The sequence below is a fragment of the Bombus vosnesenskii genome, unplaced genomic scaffold (assembly GCF_011952255.1).
Source record: "Bombus vosnesenskii isolate JDL3184/JDL3185 unplaced genomic scaffold, Bvos_JDL3184-5_v1.1 scf7180000013295, whole genome shotgun sequence".
NCBI classification, from domain to species: domain Eukaryota; kingdom Metazoa; phylum Arthropoda; class Insecta; order Hymenoptera; family Apidae; genus Bombus; species Bombus vosnesenskii.
In genome coordinates, this window is record NW_022882946.1 from 1,632,799 (window position 1) to 1,650,321 (window position 17,523).

At 39.6% G+C, this 17,523-nt stretch overlaps 1 protein-coding gene across 4 annotated transcripts in view; it reads left to right on the forward strand.

Moving 5' to 3' along the window:
* The window catches only part of LOC117233465 (protein O-mannosyl-transferase TMTC1-like), a 274,021-nt gene that overhangs the window by 149,544 nt on the left and 106,954 nt on the right, over window positions 1–17,523 (forward strand). For all 4 annotated transcript variants that reach the window (XM_033493803.1, XM_033493806.1, XM_033493804.1 and 1 more), the window contains exons 3-5: window positions 1,335–1,408; window positions 10,773–10,904; window positions 12,603–12,675. In XM_033493803.1, coding sequence (XP_033349694.1) covers window positions 1,335–1,408; window positions 10,773–10,904; window positions 12,603–12,675 — 279 coding nt within the window. The remainder of the gene's footprint in view (window positions 1–1,334; window positions 1,409–10,772; window positions 10,905–12,602; window positions 12,676–17,523) is intronic.

Here is a 17,523-nt window from a genome sequence, read left to right on the forward strand (position 1 = left end):
CGTGCAGGGACCGTATCGTAGATCGGAAGATCAATTCCGCCGGACCTCGATTCGAACTTCTTCGAAACGATCTCGTTTAACGAACTCTCGTTCGAAAGCTACGAATTAAAAGTGTAGTATCGTGGACGAAAGACTTAAGAGATATCGGACGAACCATAAACAATGTCGCGAGAAAGCCAAAGTGCCGACAGGCCCATCAATGTATCGTCGGTCCTTCGATCGAATAGTTACGTGGAAGGGGCCTGCGTGACCCTGGCCACGTGCGATTGCGGAACACGGCGTGGTTGGGCTAAGACAAAAGACAAAGGGATGCTAAGGGAGAAAGACGAATTAACAGTCAGTGTTAGTTGAGAAGCCAGAGTGTGTGAATCGAGAAGTCAGGAAGATAGTGTTGCTATCGTTGTCGAGAGAGTGTGGTCCTCGTGAGAGAGAACGTTGGAAGCGTAGTGACGAGAATTGCAAATCAACTATTTAGTTGTCTTAATTATAGTACGTCATTGTATTTAGTTCACGTTAAATAACCAACGTTTCCCGTTTAACCAACATCTGTTTAATCTATTGTAAATAAACTAATTGTAGTAAAAAATCCTACAAAAGGGACCTTCGGTTTCTCATTTCGAGTACCAGTAACAGCGGCGCGAGAATCTCAGAATTAATTCGTTGGGTATGGTTGATCGATTCGTGGTAATGGACGATGTCCGTAAATTTCTAAGATGCAACCCGCTGAATGAAGGAGAATGAAAGGAAAAGGGAGCGTTGGTGCGGAACAAAGAAGGATAAAACGAAAAACGGAAGATGCTGAGGCCACCCAGTGGCACATACGAATCTATGGATCGAGGTGATCCTCGAGAATCTTGGCACCATCCGAGCCGGTAGCTCAAGACGATCTTCGGGAAGCACGGTTATTCACTGGTGGCGAACTGTCAATAACTTGGCCAGGCTCTCTTCTCTTTCAATTCGTCCCTGGCCCTTTGGATCACATGGCCGTGTTCCTCGTCGTTTGTCCCGTGAAAGGGATCTCCTCGTTGGCTTTCTGGCGCGTCGTGGCCTTTTCGTTTTACACAGCCAAATCCAATTTCAGTCCACCGCCTACCCTGCAAGATCTTCGCACTGGCTCGAACATCCATTGTGTCCTTCGATTTCGCTTCTCGGTGCTCGTGTCGAGAATCTACAGATTTACCACTTTGGTATTAATGTTTCCGCGTGGAACCGATCATTCGGGTAGTTTGGTTCTGCGTTTTTAATATTTCCGATATAAAATAATTTGTTTGCGCGATACAGTTTACAGAGACGCTCGTATATCAGATTTTCATGACATTTTCTTCTTGTTTCAGGTGACTGGCATCGTAGGACGAGCAGACGTACTCGCTTGCATCTTCTTCTTATTGTCGTTTCTCGCTTACCATGGGTGAGTGTAATTTTATGTAACAACAATTGCTCCATACAAAACGATAGTCCTGATCCAGTGATAATTACTTTTCGTCCACCTGCTTCGTCATAATTGCGTTTTGCTTACTCGTAGTTAAGTTCAATGAAGGGAAACGAAGTTGAATTTAGTATAAGAAAGTTCCCTAATTTATTGCACATGCTCTCTACGGAATGTAATAATCAGATTGCAGATTTCTATGCGTACGAAATTTAAAGATATCGTACGAGTATCGGTGGCGATACTTAACAGATGAAACTGGGCTTCTACCTTTATCATTTTCTTAAAAATCCATCATTCAACGACAACGATTCCTTGCTTTGTCTATTAGTAACTGTCGCATTGTCGTATTACAAATTCGTCGTTGTTGAAACGTCAAATCCAGCAAAGGACACTCCAGCGAAAAATTCACAGACGTCAGCCAGTGAAAATCCGTATCAAAAGAATAACAAAAGTGATCCTCTCATTTCCTACGTTCTATTCTGTTTGTTCTTGCGTTCAGGTTGCGAGTAACCAAATAAGGTAGCGTGCCAGAGGCCGTAATACAGCCATAATTCCATAGAACCATAGAACTTACCAGGTGTGCAGATACGTACGTATGTACGTCAGCGACGTCGAGCGTCGCTAACGGTCGGGACGACGCCAATCTGACGTTGAAACAGCGGCCCATTTATTCTCATGAGCGACTAGGCGGTGTGTGGAAATTATAAACTAAACTAATTTACTCCCTCGGGCCCCGAAGCGTCAGCCAACTATAGCGTATGCTGGCTGGTTGATCGCTTCCGAGCGTTTCTCATCCTCTCTAACTTTCCCCCTTTGGTCGTTTATATCGATCCTTAAACGTGAAAATATAAAGTGCTTACGAGCACGATCCCGCGAACTTACCGCGGAAATCTTTTTATCGTCGGTGTAAGAGGATTGCGGACTTATGTATGGTAAGCGATGTAACGGCTAGTTCGTCGCTCGACTTCGGGCACTTGGAAGGGGTCGTTTGACTTACCTGACTCCCGTCATAGTATATTAAAGCGTTCTTCTGAAGTTGAAGCTTTCTTTTTGTTCTTTTTAGGGATTGTGTCTTCCGCCTTGTTTTTCGGGAATACGAGGACATAGATTGAAAGAAGAGTATTTTTAAGAGATTTTTAACATCAGACTATGGTAGCGATAGACTGTGATTGATAAGCGGATGGGTCGATAACTGCGCTGAGAACGTAACATCGAAAAGTTAATTTCAATTAATAACGATAATGTGAAACTGAATACGTACACAGATCTCTGGATGTATACTGTTGTAGACACTTCTTACGAATATACTCGTTGGCACTATCATGAAATCGATATTACGACCATCGTAATTACGTTGTCGCGTCTCGTTTAAGTGTCAATGAACCGATCGAGCAAAAGATCATTGAAAGAACACAGCGCGTTAAAAATAGTTTAACACGATCACATCCTTAGTTTCGCTTTCGCAAAACTCGTAACATTTTTATCAGACATCGGATGCGACCGGTTTTTCAAATCGAGACCTCCGCCGTGAGAACGTTATCCAACGAAAGCAACAGCGGCCTGTTCGGTGAAATGAATTTCGACGCCGGACGGCTACGTAATTAAACTTGAACCTTTCGCGGGGCAACACGGGCCTGTTTGAAATGAGGGGAAAAACCAGCTCGTATTGCAATCGATCGCGGCGCTCTCGACGTCGAGCGAATGCGCGTTTTTTCCCCCTCGATGGAAATAAGAGAAACAAATATCGAGATAGCGGCGCGAGCCGTGTAAAATACGCGGTATATCGAGAGAAGCGAAGGTGCATAACTCGTAAACGGCGAGGTAAATGGCTGCTCTGTTTAAATGACCGTTGAAACAGGTCAGTGTGTCAACCCTCGGGCTTTTAGGTAATGAATCTCGAATGAATATTTGTATTAAAAAAGGGGCGGACGCGCGGAAGGGGGTGAAAGAGTAAGAGGAAGAATACGAAACGTTTGCGAACAAACGTTTATTGTTCGAAATCAGTGACATCGTTCGTCGAATTACTCAAACGTATTCGACTGTTAGCGAACGTTACAATACCGCCGAATGCTTGGATCGTTGTATCGGCCTTTTTCTTCGTCCACAGTTTTACAGGAATAATCGATTAACTGTTCGCTGAGCGTTAAAGTAAACGCGGTTTAACGGTGAATTTTAATTTTGAAGAAAACGATACTTTTGCTTTGGTACTTGGATTACCGTTTCGAATTATTTCTTGCGAGAGAAATGTATATGGATATTATTTGTATACAAAAGCGACCATCGAAATCTGTTCTTTTTCGCCGTGTATCGATCTTAATTTTTTATCGAATCGTAAAATTCAAAGCTGTACGATCCATCGCAAAAGTCTGGTGATTCTATTCGTGGAACGTTCCAAGCCAGCAAATACCCAGGAAGGAGGATAGCGTTTGGAAAAACTTTTGGAACGAAAAGTAAAGCCATCGTTGAGTCGATCGATTGACAGCTGGATGCTTGGATAAAGCGGTTGTCTCGGAATCCACGGGATCCATTCGTCCGCTTTTCCATTTCCCTTTGGTTTAGCCCGTCCTTTCAGTGACGATACTTTTCCTTATCCGCGTAATTGCCACCTTTTAAATCCGTCGATTCGGAACGAATCTCCTTTTCCACGGCTGCTTATGCAGCATTATGCATACTTGCCAAGAAATTAAGTGGCTAACGATTTACGTTGATCGCACTCTTCCATCGAGTTCTTCGCTTTCTCCATTTATTACTCTGCTATTTCGTCGACGTTTTTCAACCATTCAAACCTCTCGCCATAGTTAGACACAGCAATACCATAAAGATTGATTATTTGGACTGCATTTGAGAATAAAATAAATATTTACGCAAGCTCGAAGTAATTTAATCGCGAAATGTACTATTGGGTTGGCAACTAAGTGATTGCGGATTTTGTCATCAGGTGGTAATGGAAAAATCCGCAATCACTTAGTTGTCGGCCCAATAGCTACGAGGATGTTTATGCAAGATCGCCCTTTTACGAGCACAGTGAAGAAAGTGGAACCCGAGCAAAGATACACGTACTAACGTTTCACGACCTAAATATTCTAACGACTAATCTATATTACTTTGGATATTTTACATATCTTTGCGTACTATGTATACTCTATGCGTTCTTGTAACTAAACTTTCCGTAAATGGACAAAAATACGTAGTAACTGATAGTTGCGATAGAAATTTGATGGAAATTCGATGTGACAGTCGGATGTTTAAAGCACGAAGAGGAAAAGTGAACTAAGCTACATTTTTTTCTAAATTGATCATGAGTTTATAGCATTAATTTATTCCAATAAACTGTATTGGTCTGGTAGTATGAGAATGGAGGGATTCGTGTTGTTCGAATCAGTGCCAGATAACTTAACGGAATCAGTCGTGCAATGAATATTTTGTGGTCGCATCTATTTTAGATAGCGGATTACTCAGCTTCTTGAGTATTGGGGTTAAACTACTTTTACTCTCAAGGCTTCAGATATGTATATTAACTAGCTTTTCTCCTCAAGTATAGGAAAATAGTTCACTTTGCATAAAATTAATACGCGATATCGTATGACTACATTATTTACCCTATGTGTATGTACTTCAGTCCTATACACGTATATATACGAGTATAATATCTTGAATATTTTACAAAATGCGCAAGATAATTCCAAGAAACGTCTGTACGTACGCTCGATACGACGAATGCTTAATATACGATGTCCCGATTCTCATGCAATCTTTATCTGTTCCATTCGATTTAAAATAAATAAGTTTGAGCAAAATCCTTCTACTTTAAGAACATAATAACATTAAAACGTGGATCGAATTATACGTGTTCGTGTGATAAAACGTCTATCGTCGTTAAAAAATTCGAATTATTAAGCTATTCGTCAAACATGAGCGATCTGGGCGGAACTTTTAAATCACTCACAATTAAGCAGTTCACCAATCCCCTCGAAGAAAGAACCGTCCATTTCAAGTACGAACAGCTGCATTCATTAGCTCGATGAATCCATTTTTGAACACAGAGCATGGCCCGATAAATCGTAAGATCAACGACCTTTCGCCCGTTTAAATTGTTATCTCGTTTGGTCATTCGTTCCTTTAATCGAACTTACAATTTATGAAACGCCGTTGTTTTTTCCATTTCAATTTCTTTCCACGGTGATAATTACCAGCCGAATATCCAATAAGTAATAATTTCTGCGCGTAATCCTCCGTTTTCAGGCGCGAGCATACGACCATACTGTTTTTGCCGTCTCAGACGGAACTCGGCACTCCGCCTCGTTACGACAACCGTTCATTAATCTTACTTACCGAGCTTTGATGTAAATTGTAAGAAATGCCGCGTCGCTCTGCTCTGGACGTTCTCGCCGTTTTTACCAACCCATGGTTTGCGCTTTTACCTCCCGGTGGGCTTGTTCCGCGTTAACCCCATCCTTCGAAATCTGGTGCCATTTCGCTTTTGGACAATTCGTTGCTGAAACTTGAGTGTACCTAGATGAGAACGTAGCCGAAGAACGAGATGTTTCCTTCTTTAGGTAGATTGGAAGAGATTTGGATGGAAGTCGACCTATTCATTCGTTAGACGGCGTTGTTAGCGTTAAATAATTTGATAACACGAATGATTCGTAAACGATGAAATTATCGATTTCATTTGACATTCAGTTACTCGACAGGACTGGGAATAAAATTTTATTCCAATTCGTTGTTCGCTTGTTCCTTAGGTATTTTGCCCATCTAATTTCACTGTTTCGTTTGTTAGGCGAGAGAGAAGTTTATTCTCCCGAATATCTGTTTGTATCAATTAGCAACAATTACCATATGCGTTCGTCTTATACATGTGATCAAACGTCCTTCCAAATCTTCTTTATCAAATTTTTCGAACGACCCTATGAAAGATTTATTCGTTTTAGCTAACAGATAATAAATGTATTTACTATCTCCTTAGTGGTTATTCCAAATAAGACTTGCAAATAGACGATACAGAATAAAAATAGTTGAACAAAGAATACGAAATGTCATAGTAAAGCGAGTTCTACGAAGTTTATCAGGATACTGGTGCGCAGTACGAACTAAGTTTCATTTTTACTTCTCCGATCCAAAAATATAACGCATTAAAAGCTTGAAACACGACAAACATTGAATTTTAAGAGTATTTGACCTGGACATGGAGAATAATTGTAATAACAATTCCAGTCCGAGATATGGAACGAAATGAATAAATCCGAATTGAACCGATGAAAAGTATAAACGAGAGAGGGAATTTAAATGATCGTTTAATTTACCGTGAAATGCGAGAAGAGGAAGCTATCTGGATCTGGTGAATTTCAATTTCGTTTCGGCGGAGGAAAACGTGTATTTCCAAACTTCTCGAACGCGTAATTGCTACTATCGATATATATATATACATCCCTTTATTGTCCCTTTCTCGTTTCTTTCTCGCTTTTTTCTATTCCCCTTGCTCCTCGTCCCGTTAAAAACAAAATTATCTTTCACATTCGTTCAGAACCTCCTCGCCTGCTTTGCTATCCGACCTTCTCGAAGTTTGCATGCCGATGCCGCGCTTCAAAGATATCCTAATTTAATTTCAAGAAGTTGAAATAGTTCTCGGCGAACTGTAGCTTCTTCCAGTAAGATGAAAAAAGGAAACAGAAAGAAGAAAAGAAACGACCGACGAGTTTCTCAACGCCATTGTTATCGACGATATATCTTTAACTTTCCTCTACTCCGGCTCGAAAGGTAACATTCCAGGGAGCTGTCACTTTACATTGACAAGTCACGAACTTTCTTAATAACAATTTACCTTGAGTAAAGGTTGAAACATCTTTCTGGTTAGTTGTACGTAGTAAGATCGAACGCTCGAACGTTACGTACGCTGTTTTTCTTATTTTCAAAGGAAATATATGTATCGTTTAATCTCTGCCGGTTTCGCATTCGTATATCTTTACCTCTTTTCTTTGTACTTTCGAATAATCCTTCTTCGAGTATGATATTTTTGCCGGTCGTTCTTCTCTTTTGCAATTTAAATGCAAATTCGAATTATCTCGATGAAAGCAGGCGAAATGAAATTTTTTCGAACGTTTAAATTCCTTAAGGGTTTATATCGCGATATTTCAGTTCGAGTTCAGGTTAGTCAGAGAGAAATTACAATTTTACGACTATTAATTTCGCAAAAATATCGACAGAAGGTATGGATTTAAATCCAAATTTAACACGGGCTCGTTTTTCCGCAACGGGGTTTCATTATTCGTCGTACGTATCGAATTACGAGGCGTTTCGCCACATTTTCTTCGTCTATATTTTTTCCTACTTTCCAGCGATCGTCCAGCCAGGCACAATGCAATCTAAATGTATCTCGCGAAGAATGAATATAATTGTTCCTTGCGGTGCCATGATTCAAAGATAGCTTAAGTTTATTATACCTTCTAATGATCCTCGTTAATTTTTCTCAGGAACGCGTTATTAACTCCGCGAGCGATCTTTTAATTTGGACGTTTTTCAACCGTCATTTCATTTAGATCGACCCTTCAGACCGGTAAGTAAATTTTTTAATAGTGGCTCTAGAAAGTCGCGTTCTAAATTTCGCGTCGCGTGGAAGAATCTTTAAATACGAGCCACCGTTTCTGCAACTTTTGTGCTTCTTATTGCATTCATTTGGTTTTGTCACGGTTCGAATCTGGCGATGTGTTTTTTTCTCGCATTAATCAGGTTGAAGGACGAAAGTCGAAGTACGATCGGTGTATTTAGTACTTTTAGAGTAACTTATTTTTTTCATTAATACCATCGAGATGAATTTTTCACTTAACGATGATTACAGTAATAATATAATAATACAGATTATAATGTGCACAAATTTGAAAAAACTATAGACGAAGTATAATTTACATTTATAAGATAAAGATGGTGTATTATCGAAGACGTTCTTATTTCGGGGGACTTTTCACCAACAAAACGTAATTCAACGTTATTTACAAAATTAATATTGTCTACACAGACTCTGTGCATATATTTTGTCACGCGGTGTATAATTTCCAAGGTTTTCCTCTTTCTTGCTTAATACGATTGCGTGTAACGTTTTGATGATGGAGCGATATTTTCGAGTTATTTTTTGCTTTACACTCAAGACAAAATTGAAGGGCACTCAGTATCATACGAGGAGTCAAACGGAATGTATCGAGAGATTCAGAGAAATAAAATTAAGGTCGCTTAGTCAAACGAATACATCGAGAAATACTATAAAGTCGAGCCGAATTATAATTTGAAATATGTTAATATTGTAATATGTAAATATGCCTGTTAATTCAGTGTTACAATCATTTAAAATACCTCTGTTATCCTAATCGAAACAGAGGAACGAGTGATTCGTGGTGTCGACTATCAAAATCGTAGCGATAATTTACTCTCGCTGACGCGTTTCCTCGCGATCGCGTCTCTCCGCGAACGGTCGTAACAATATATAAAATATAATAAAGGCCGTGTCGGTTAAGATGACGCAGCTGATACATTACGATCTAGGATTCTATCTAACAATGAAAATTTTAATAAATAATGTGAATACAAAATTTGAAACAAGGTGTATTAAAAAGATAAAATAAAATATATTAAAATATCGTGTGAATCTAAGCTGTCATATTTTTGAAATTTTAATAACTGTATGACAAAGTCATGGATTTTGTTTGTTTGATTCGTTGATCTAGTAGTCTTAGAGTGGCTCGAAGCATAAGTTGTTTGCAGCCATATTGCAAACGTCGCCTTATCCATATAAAGTATACGAAAAGACAAAATATGTAAGCAGAAGCTTAGTCTACTGCCACGACCCAACCAGTGTTTACCCAAACAAAGCGCAAATCCTCCTGTATATAAATTTTCTTTGTTGGACGTGTTATTACGTATTCTTGGCTTATAGGGTAAGTTGTTATTAGACATCGAAAACAGGAACCAAAGGAAAGGATGGGGTAAATATTTTTGATAATTACTATCGCGGTAGCCATTACTAGGTAATTGGCTATTTACGTAAACTACGCGCAATCATTATGCTAATGAACTTAATCACGTTAATCGAATGGCAGAATCTTATAGAAAATCACGTATATGTAATTTGTAAATTGCAATACATTAAAATATTCAATCGATCAAATTTTGATGAATTAATTATACGAACTTTCTGAGGTCGAGACTTCCTTTTGAACATTTTGCTATTTGTTTATACATTTGATACATTTGAAACATTTTAGCGCACTGTCGTATACGAGTTTTGAGAATTAACTGAAAACTCAGGTTTCCGGTTAAAATAATGCAGTGAAACATAGTGATTAACTACGGTATATAACAAATGGAATTAAATGTACCTCAATTGCACATTGCGTACTCTCCATTTCAGCGAGAGTTAACCGCTGCTATTTGAAATTGAGAGAAATAGAGGAATAAATATTGTATACCCGATCAAACAGTGGTTCATCGTTTAATAATATTAACCAGGAAACTAACTCTTTTTTCTCTTTCTACCAATTCTCTCGTTATATACTGATATTTTAATTCTTTTGCAGTGTTCTGCGCGAGAATCTGAGGCAAATTAAGTAGAATTTTATAAATATCGTATTTTAAATGGCATTATTAGCCTGTAAATGTTCATACAAGTTTGGAGATACAACTAATGGAGATAATCATAATTAGAATAAAAATTCCGCTAAGAGTCTATAATTAAGACACAAGATTAGGATCGATGTTGGACTTTTTTTGCAGAGTTATTGAATGAAAGTTGCCTAAGTTAAATTCATTATTAGATTGCAAATATTTACGTAAATCTATGTTCTTATGAATATAGCTAAATAAATGCAATCTAATCGACAATTTCTTTCATTCGCTACATATTACTAGAACGAGTGCTATATTTTGGGTATTTTTGGACCTCTCAATTCTCCATGAGTGCATGGACATTGAGAATCTAGTCATCACACGTAAAGCAATCGTTTAATATAATTTTTAATTCTATTTCCTGTATTCGATGTCAAAATGCAAGAACTCTTCAATCGTTCACTCTGAATTCTCCGTCACTTCGTTTCCCCGTCAAAGGAATAAGATGAAAATTGAAAATTTTCGTAAGTTTCAAGATGCAGCAATATTTAATATAACAATATTTCGAATGTATTTTTAAGCCGGATCGAGGCTGTAGCTTCGCTTTCGAATTTCACATTAAAGTGCTCAGCTTCTTATATCAGGAAACTTTGATGGTCACTGTGGAACTTCCTGTTACACAATTCCATCTTAACGACCGGATTCTATCCTAAACGCATCAAATGAAATTTTTTCTCGTTTCGTGTTCCAGGCAGCAGACGGCTTACGTGTGGAGCAGCGTGTGCTTGGGGGCGCTGTCGATGCTTGCCAAGGAAACCGGCATTACTGTTTTGCCTCTAAACCTTCTTTACGACCTTTGTCGCTCCTGGCATTCAATCAAGAGGTAAGCGTTTAAGTCTCACGCTCGCCGACCAGTTTGGAAACGCGACACGTAACTCACGTCGATAAATCCTGAAATAAGGAGTAACATTGTGTCTTGCTCGTAGCTTGCGCGACTTTACGCGACCCTTTGCCACTTCTCAACCCACGATTTCTTCGTTTATAACGAGAATTGCAGTGAGTCGAGGGTGGATTTCATGCCGGTAGGATAATACGGCGTAGCTTCGACTTAGACCCTCGCTTTTCTGAGAATCGAAATACTCGAAAGCCTTCGCTGCATCGAGATTCACAGAAGGACGAACGATACCTCGCTTCATCCTACAATTTCCCATGTAATTATCGATCAATGCGTCTAAATTTTATCGTATTCCTTTTGCAAAACAATGCTACTTTCGTGTATTTATAGGTCAAATCAAAGACGAAGACATTGTTTACTTTAATCACACGTCTGAATTTTCCCTGAGAACTATTAACACTTTGACTGCCACGCCGAAATCACACGATTCGCTCAGGACGCCACGGGAGTATTTTTATTATTCAAAGCATATAATGGCAAAATAATAATAGATTGACGATGCAAGACAACATTCTTCCCCAATGGACCGTTTATCTTATTGGTGGTCACGGGTGACCACCGTGGCGCCTTGGTAACAATTGATAGCGACATATTATAACAAGGCTTGGTTTATTTCAACCAACCATTCGCATTAGTTATTTCGTCGTAAGCAAAACGTCCAGAATATATTGTTGAAACGTGTAGAAGATATTAGTAAACGGTATTTGCTCATTCTACATATAATAGTAAGGTATGTGTACACTTCTAACTTCAATTATACGATTATAAAGCAGCATTTACAATTATTTTCTAAGGTGTGTTTATAATAATATTCGTAGATTACCCTTGAAAGATATGGATGCAAACACAGAGCACCGTTAGATGCAGGATTCGTTCTCATTTTTTTTTTTTTATTGATGTTCTAATATAAATGTTTAGTCGTTCAATGGGGCACTTTTTATTTCAAGGTATCCTCTATTTATCGGTTATATTCAAAATGACCTAAATCTCAATTTTCATATAATTTTTACAATTGTAAGAAGTTCAAGCGCTCTGGCCATCGGTGACCACTGTGGTGTCACAGGAGAAACCGTGTCCGGTCATATATCACCAAAGTGTCAGTCAAAGTGTTAAAACTCGATAAGAAACGAGTAGGGACGAGCGTGAAGAAAATTGTCTTCGACAATAAAATATAAAAATCGCGCGACACCATATGCAATATGTAATACGAATATCGTGGATCCTCCTTTGCATACATTCGGAGAATAGGATTTATATCCGCAAGATTTGCGTTAATAGAGGACTCTGGCTATCGGAGTTAAACAAAGACAATCCGATGCTCGACCGTAAAATAGCGAAATCGGATTAACTGTTTACAACGGATTATGCGGGGCCAGCGTATTTGAATAACTGCGCTTCGAGGCACGCAAATGAGGGCCGCTAAATTCATGAGTTACTCGAAACTTTAACTAAATGGAAGACGCTTGGCTTGATTAAACGTAATTTCCGAAATAGAGGAAAGATAAGGAGCAATGAAAAGTATTTGACTGATGTCGATTCGATCATGGAACGAGCAATATCTGGAAGGTTGGAGTTTTTTCCACGATAACGACAAAGTTCGCTGAATGCTTTGTTTCTTCGTTTCAGGTCTATTTTTGAGGCCAGATGGAACGACGACTCGAGACACCTTTCTCGTCGGGCTGCGGCGCTGCTTGTTTCGGTGAGTTCAATATGTATGTTCGAAATTAAATTAGATTAAAAACACGTTCCTGTTCCTAAGTATAACAGTTATTGATTATTGTAGGGACGATTAATTGGAATTGTGTACTGTTCGTGCAAGATGCTGATCGAAGGGTTTTAGTATATATCGATACTGTGAAAATCTGAACCTAAATTTTATTGATAAAATTTGAAGTCGGTTGTTACGGTTAGGAAATCGCGTCTAGAAATATTAGAGACAAAAGTATCGCAAATGCGAGACTCGAGAAGCCCACAATCGTCGCCAATCATGTCATTTTTAACACGGTTACTCGCCTATTGAAATCAGATTTCATAGCTATCAAATGGACAAGTTAACCAGCTTCTCCGATGACAACAAGAGAAAGACATGGCAATAAGCCCCATTGCGCAGCCACGAATACCATACAGGGAATAGAATCGAATCCTCTTAACGTGTCGCACGTGGTCACTCGTGCGCGGAAGCCCTGCATGATTTTCCGACGAGCAAGGGACGCGCGTATTTTACCCAATGGCAATGTCGTTATCGTATTATCCGCAATGTCTAAACTCGTGTCGGGCAGGAACGAATAAAGAGATCGTGCTTGGTCTACGTATCCGCGTCTATCCATTTATCTTGTTTCACGAACTCGTTCACCTTGTGCTTCGAGACATCGTTCAGGAAATTCCTGACCGTAGCAGAGAGGACAATAATGAAATTGAAACGCAACACCGGCTGAGATCGATATCGGTGGGGTTCGGGGCGTTCTGCGGCAAATTTATACCATCGTTTACATGGAATTATCCATTTGTGTAATGGCTAATTGACTGTTCAAATACCTGTAGCCTCTATACACTTGCACTAAATATCTTGTATATCAGATTTGGTTCAAACTAGTCACGTTTCGTGATACTTGCAATGAAATTTCAAAATTCGTTACACGACACACACAATATGCGTATTTATCATAGTTGTACATATCTGGAATAGTAAAGTAGCAACGCAGGGCTCAAAGATATATAATCGGAGACGAGACAAGTGGTCTCGATCATCGATAAGACTGGAAACTGCGTTTTGTAGTATTTGCGAACGCACTCGGATCCGCGTCGTTAATTTTTAACGATCGATATCTTCCGTTTTTATCGTCAGACCGTCGAGATGTTAGCAGCGTCTCGTCGGCTTAAGTAAGTTTAACGATCGTTAACGCAGATATACTCGACGATGCCGAGAGTTCACTTTTACGATCGCGTAAGATAAACTCGCTTCCCTCGAATTGTGTTGGCCAACCCACGGAAACTACTTAGGCTGTTCCAGCCTGACGTAAAGCGATCGTGGCTTTCGAGGACTTACGATGAAATACGAGACAGAGAGGTGGTAGCAACGGGGTAGTTATGATTGCGCAGATGCCATTTATCAACTTGCGTTTTCTTCCTCTTCTGCGTTCTCTAGCAGACTTGGCTTTCCACGGGAACGTTTTTTAAAATTGTAACTTCTATGGAAGTATTCGCTAGTAAATAGGAAAGAGTAATTGATCTTGTAATATTTCTTCTGCTTGTAATTAGTTAAACTTGCGCAGTGTTTAAGTAAGTATCGCGTTGAAAGTTTTAGACAACAACGATATCTGACTAACGAGCGATTTTTGCCAGGATCTAAGAGAGACGCTTCAATTTTTGTCCGTATTTTAACTCTTCTCGTAATTCGCGTGATTTTTATCGTATCTACGAGGTTATGGACGTGTACCAAGTATTGCCGAACCGATGGAAAGTCGTGTGTACGCACAGCGCGTAGTTCTACCAAACGGGATTCCGAGTTATGCTAATTTATGTGAAGAAATCAGGGAGGCGTGTGGTCACAACCCTCGTGCAGGGTCTCGCGTACGCACTTCACTGGCTTTCCATCCTCTTCGTTCCTGCCACCTATTGCTACTTACACGTCTAAAGGTATGTTCTTTCCGACAGGGTTACTTGACGTTCTTCTTCCCCTCAGCAACACTGAATTTCAAGGCCGTAAAATTTGCTGATCTTTATGAGGTGGACCCCTGGGTGGATTTCGTGTTATAGGGGTGTTTGGTGATTCCAGAACGTTCTATCGTTTCGAGCTACCTTCGTAGAAATTTTTCCAAGTTCTTCATCTCCTACAGAATCAGATTTTTATCGTTCAAACATTGTCCATTAGTTATACGTTATATAGAGAGCAACAGGAATTGCAAGAATTTAGAGTAATTAATAATAGAGAAAATTTAATAAGAGTCTTCATAAAGCAAAGAACAGTGTAAATATAAAAATGACTTGTTTGACGCTAGCTTGTGTTTGTAGCGGTAGAAAAATTCTTTGGTATTTCAAAGAAAGAAACTATATGTATGGAACCAACAATCAAATTGTCGACCTTTAAAATAGTAAAACAGCGATAGATTTTCATCGTCAGTTTGCAAAGTACAAAATTTCTTGTATTCTTAATAAAAGCTAAGTATACGTACCAGATGTACCAGAATTACAGCTTACAAATCAAAACATATAAACAAAAATTCTCTATCAATTTGGTCAAGTTGAATCAAAATATACGTACGAACTTAGTTTATTCGGTCTCAATGATAAAATGTATATCATACAGGAATATAACTGTTGAGATGTGTATAATTTTCTGTGCTGGACTGGGTTAAATGCTACTGATACTTGTATGTGAATATCAGTGTGTGAAAGTATGTGTGTGTGCGCAGAGTCTCGAAAATAAAGGAATGTAAACTGTTCAGTTGGTTAACAGTCGGGTATAGAAGAAAGTGCTGAGACGCGTGCAAGTGTGTATCGATGAATATATAAGAAATCGTCCATGAAATAAATATATTATTATTTTAATATTAATCCTCAGTATTTATATAGTGTTCCTATAACATTATTTCGGCTTCAAAGATCCACAATTTTCAACAATAATCTTCCTTTGCTTTACTCAAAGAAGTCGTGTGAAAACGTTGAGAAGTCAAAGAACTCGAGCGTCGTTACTCGTAATTAAATTCTTCGTTCAATAATTTCAGTGCATCAACAATTATCGATACGCGTACAGGTACATATTGGCTTTGGTCGAACGGTATTTACTTTCGGTTAGAACGGAACGCATGATTCTCTACAACGGTAACAGTCGTAATCGATAACACAATGCATTAGAGATGCTCGCTGTTGACTGACTGGTTCTATACGAGTATGTCTATTGTTACTTAATTGGTTTGTCGCTTAAATCTTAGCTCTATGCTTTGTATTATCTTAAAGCTGTGGACGTAATTATAATTCCGTGTAACCGAGTTAACGTGGCTGCAAACTGCTTTCGTTTGCAAACAATAGGAACGTTTAATTAACAGATTCCAAAATAGAATGCCCGATAGAAGATCTAGGAACGTGATGACGCGTTTACGAAAGCCGCAGCGTACCTTTGATAGTTCTCACAGGAAAATTAATTACACGTGTAATCAGCAACTTTGTGCGTACGTGTACGGTGTTCGGCGTATAACGCGGCGCTTTGTTATCCAAATTAATCTGGAATAATGTATTCGTGGAAGAGGGAAGCGGAGTCCTGATCGCTGGCCCATTAACAGTCAACTGAAAGTTCTCTCCGACTATTGGGAGAAATCGTACGTTTCTTGCCTCCGACTATCGGCACGAGGTTCGCCATTTGAAACACCAAACGATCCACGATCTGCGAATGCTCTATGAATGACCGCGGATGTGATCGATTTGACTGTCGAGTGATTCTGTCTCCGATTGTCGAGACGGAACGTTCGATTTCAAAGCTGGGACGATTCTAGCCTTGTTAAATTCGGCCGAACGTCCAACAAGGTGCAAGTGGCTGTAAAAATACGCGTGCTGATTAGTTTTCACCGAACGAGAAAGAAGATCAATCAGTAGACTCGTTAGATACCCTCGCGTGTGAGCGTGAGGCGCGCCTTTAACGAAGAGGCAATGAACGATACTTGAAGAGAATGAAAGCAGCGTTACACCAAGTGTTACGATCGTCGAATGAAATTTTTCCGAATGAAAAATAGCCTCTTACGTTCCAATTACTCGCTTGCCTTCAAATTATTTTCGAAAATCACGTTGTTGTTGGAACGAATCCTACTTCTTGGAATCCTAATCTTGGAATAATCAATTAATTCCGTACGTTTATGCCTCTCCGTTACATACAATATAATTATATAATATAACGTGTATTTCTAAACGATATTTGATTTCCACCTGACGTCTTTTCCAGCGCGCAACTAGATGTTATCCAATCGTCTCACCAAATTTCATCATAGCTGAAGAAAAAATAAAACGGGAATCGATCGAACGTAAAAATACACGACGGAGCGCGTTGGTCTCGTGAGAAATATATTCCCGGGTGTGCAGGAAGAGGTTATAATACCACCCCAGGCATTCCCGGAAGACTAACAAGAGGGAATTCCGGCGGGAACGCGGTCCAGCGACGTTCCGCGCGCGTCGGATATTTACCGAAATTGAATTTCTGTCTCGTTCCTGGCGTTCGTGGCGTGGGTCAGCGAGCCCCTTGGCGACGTAACACGATATATTCTCGCTGTGTCTAAGGACGAAGACGTCAGTGGCCAACGAAACGAGGGGTGACGTGGAACGAGAGTTGTTCGACATCGAAACGTCGACGTGGGACGTGTATCGAGTACACGTACGTAACGGCGGCTTCGTTGATCGCAGAAGAATATGAATACCTTGGATTGGCAGACATTGTCCGGTTCTAGAACCCTTCTAGAATCCACTCGTTTTCTATCTATACCAAGAACACGCCGGACATGCAGGATGGAGGATTCTGGCGAAGACAGAAAGAGAAAGGGTTGATGGGAACCGTCTACGTGGT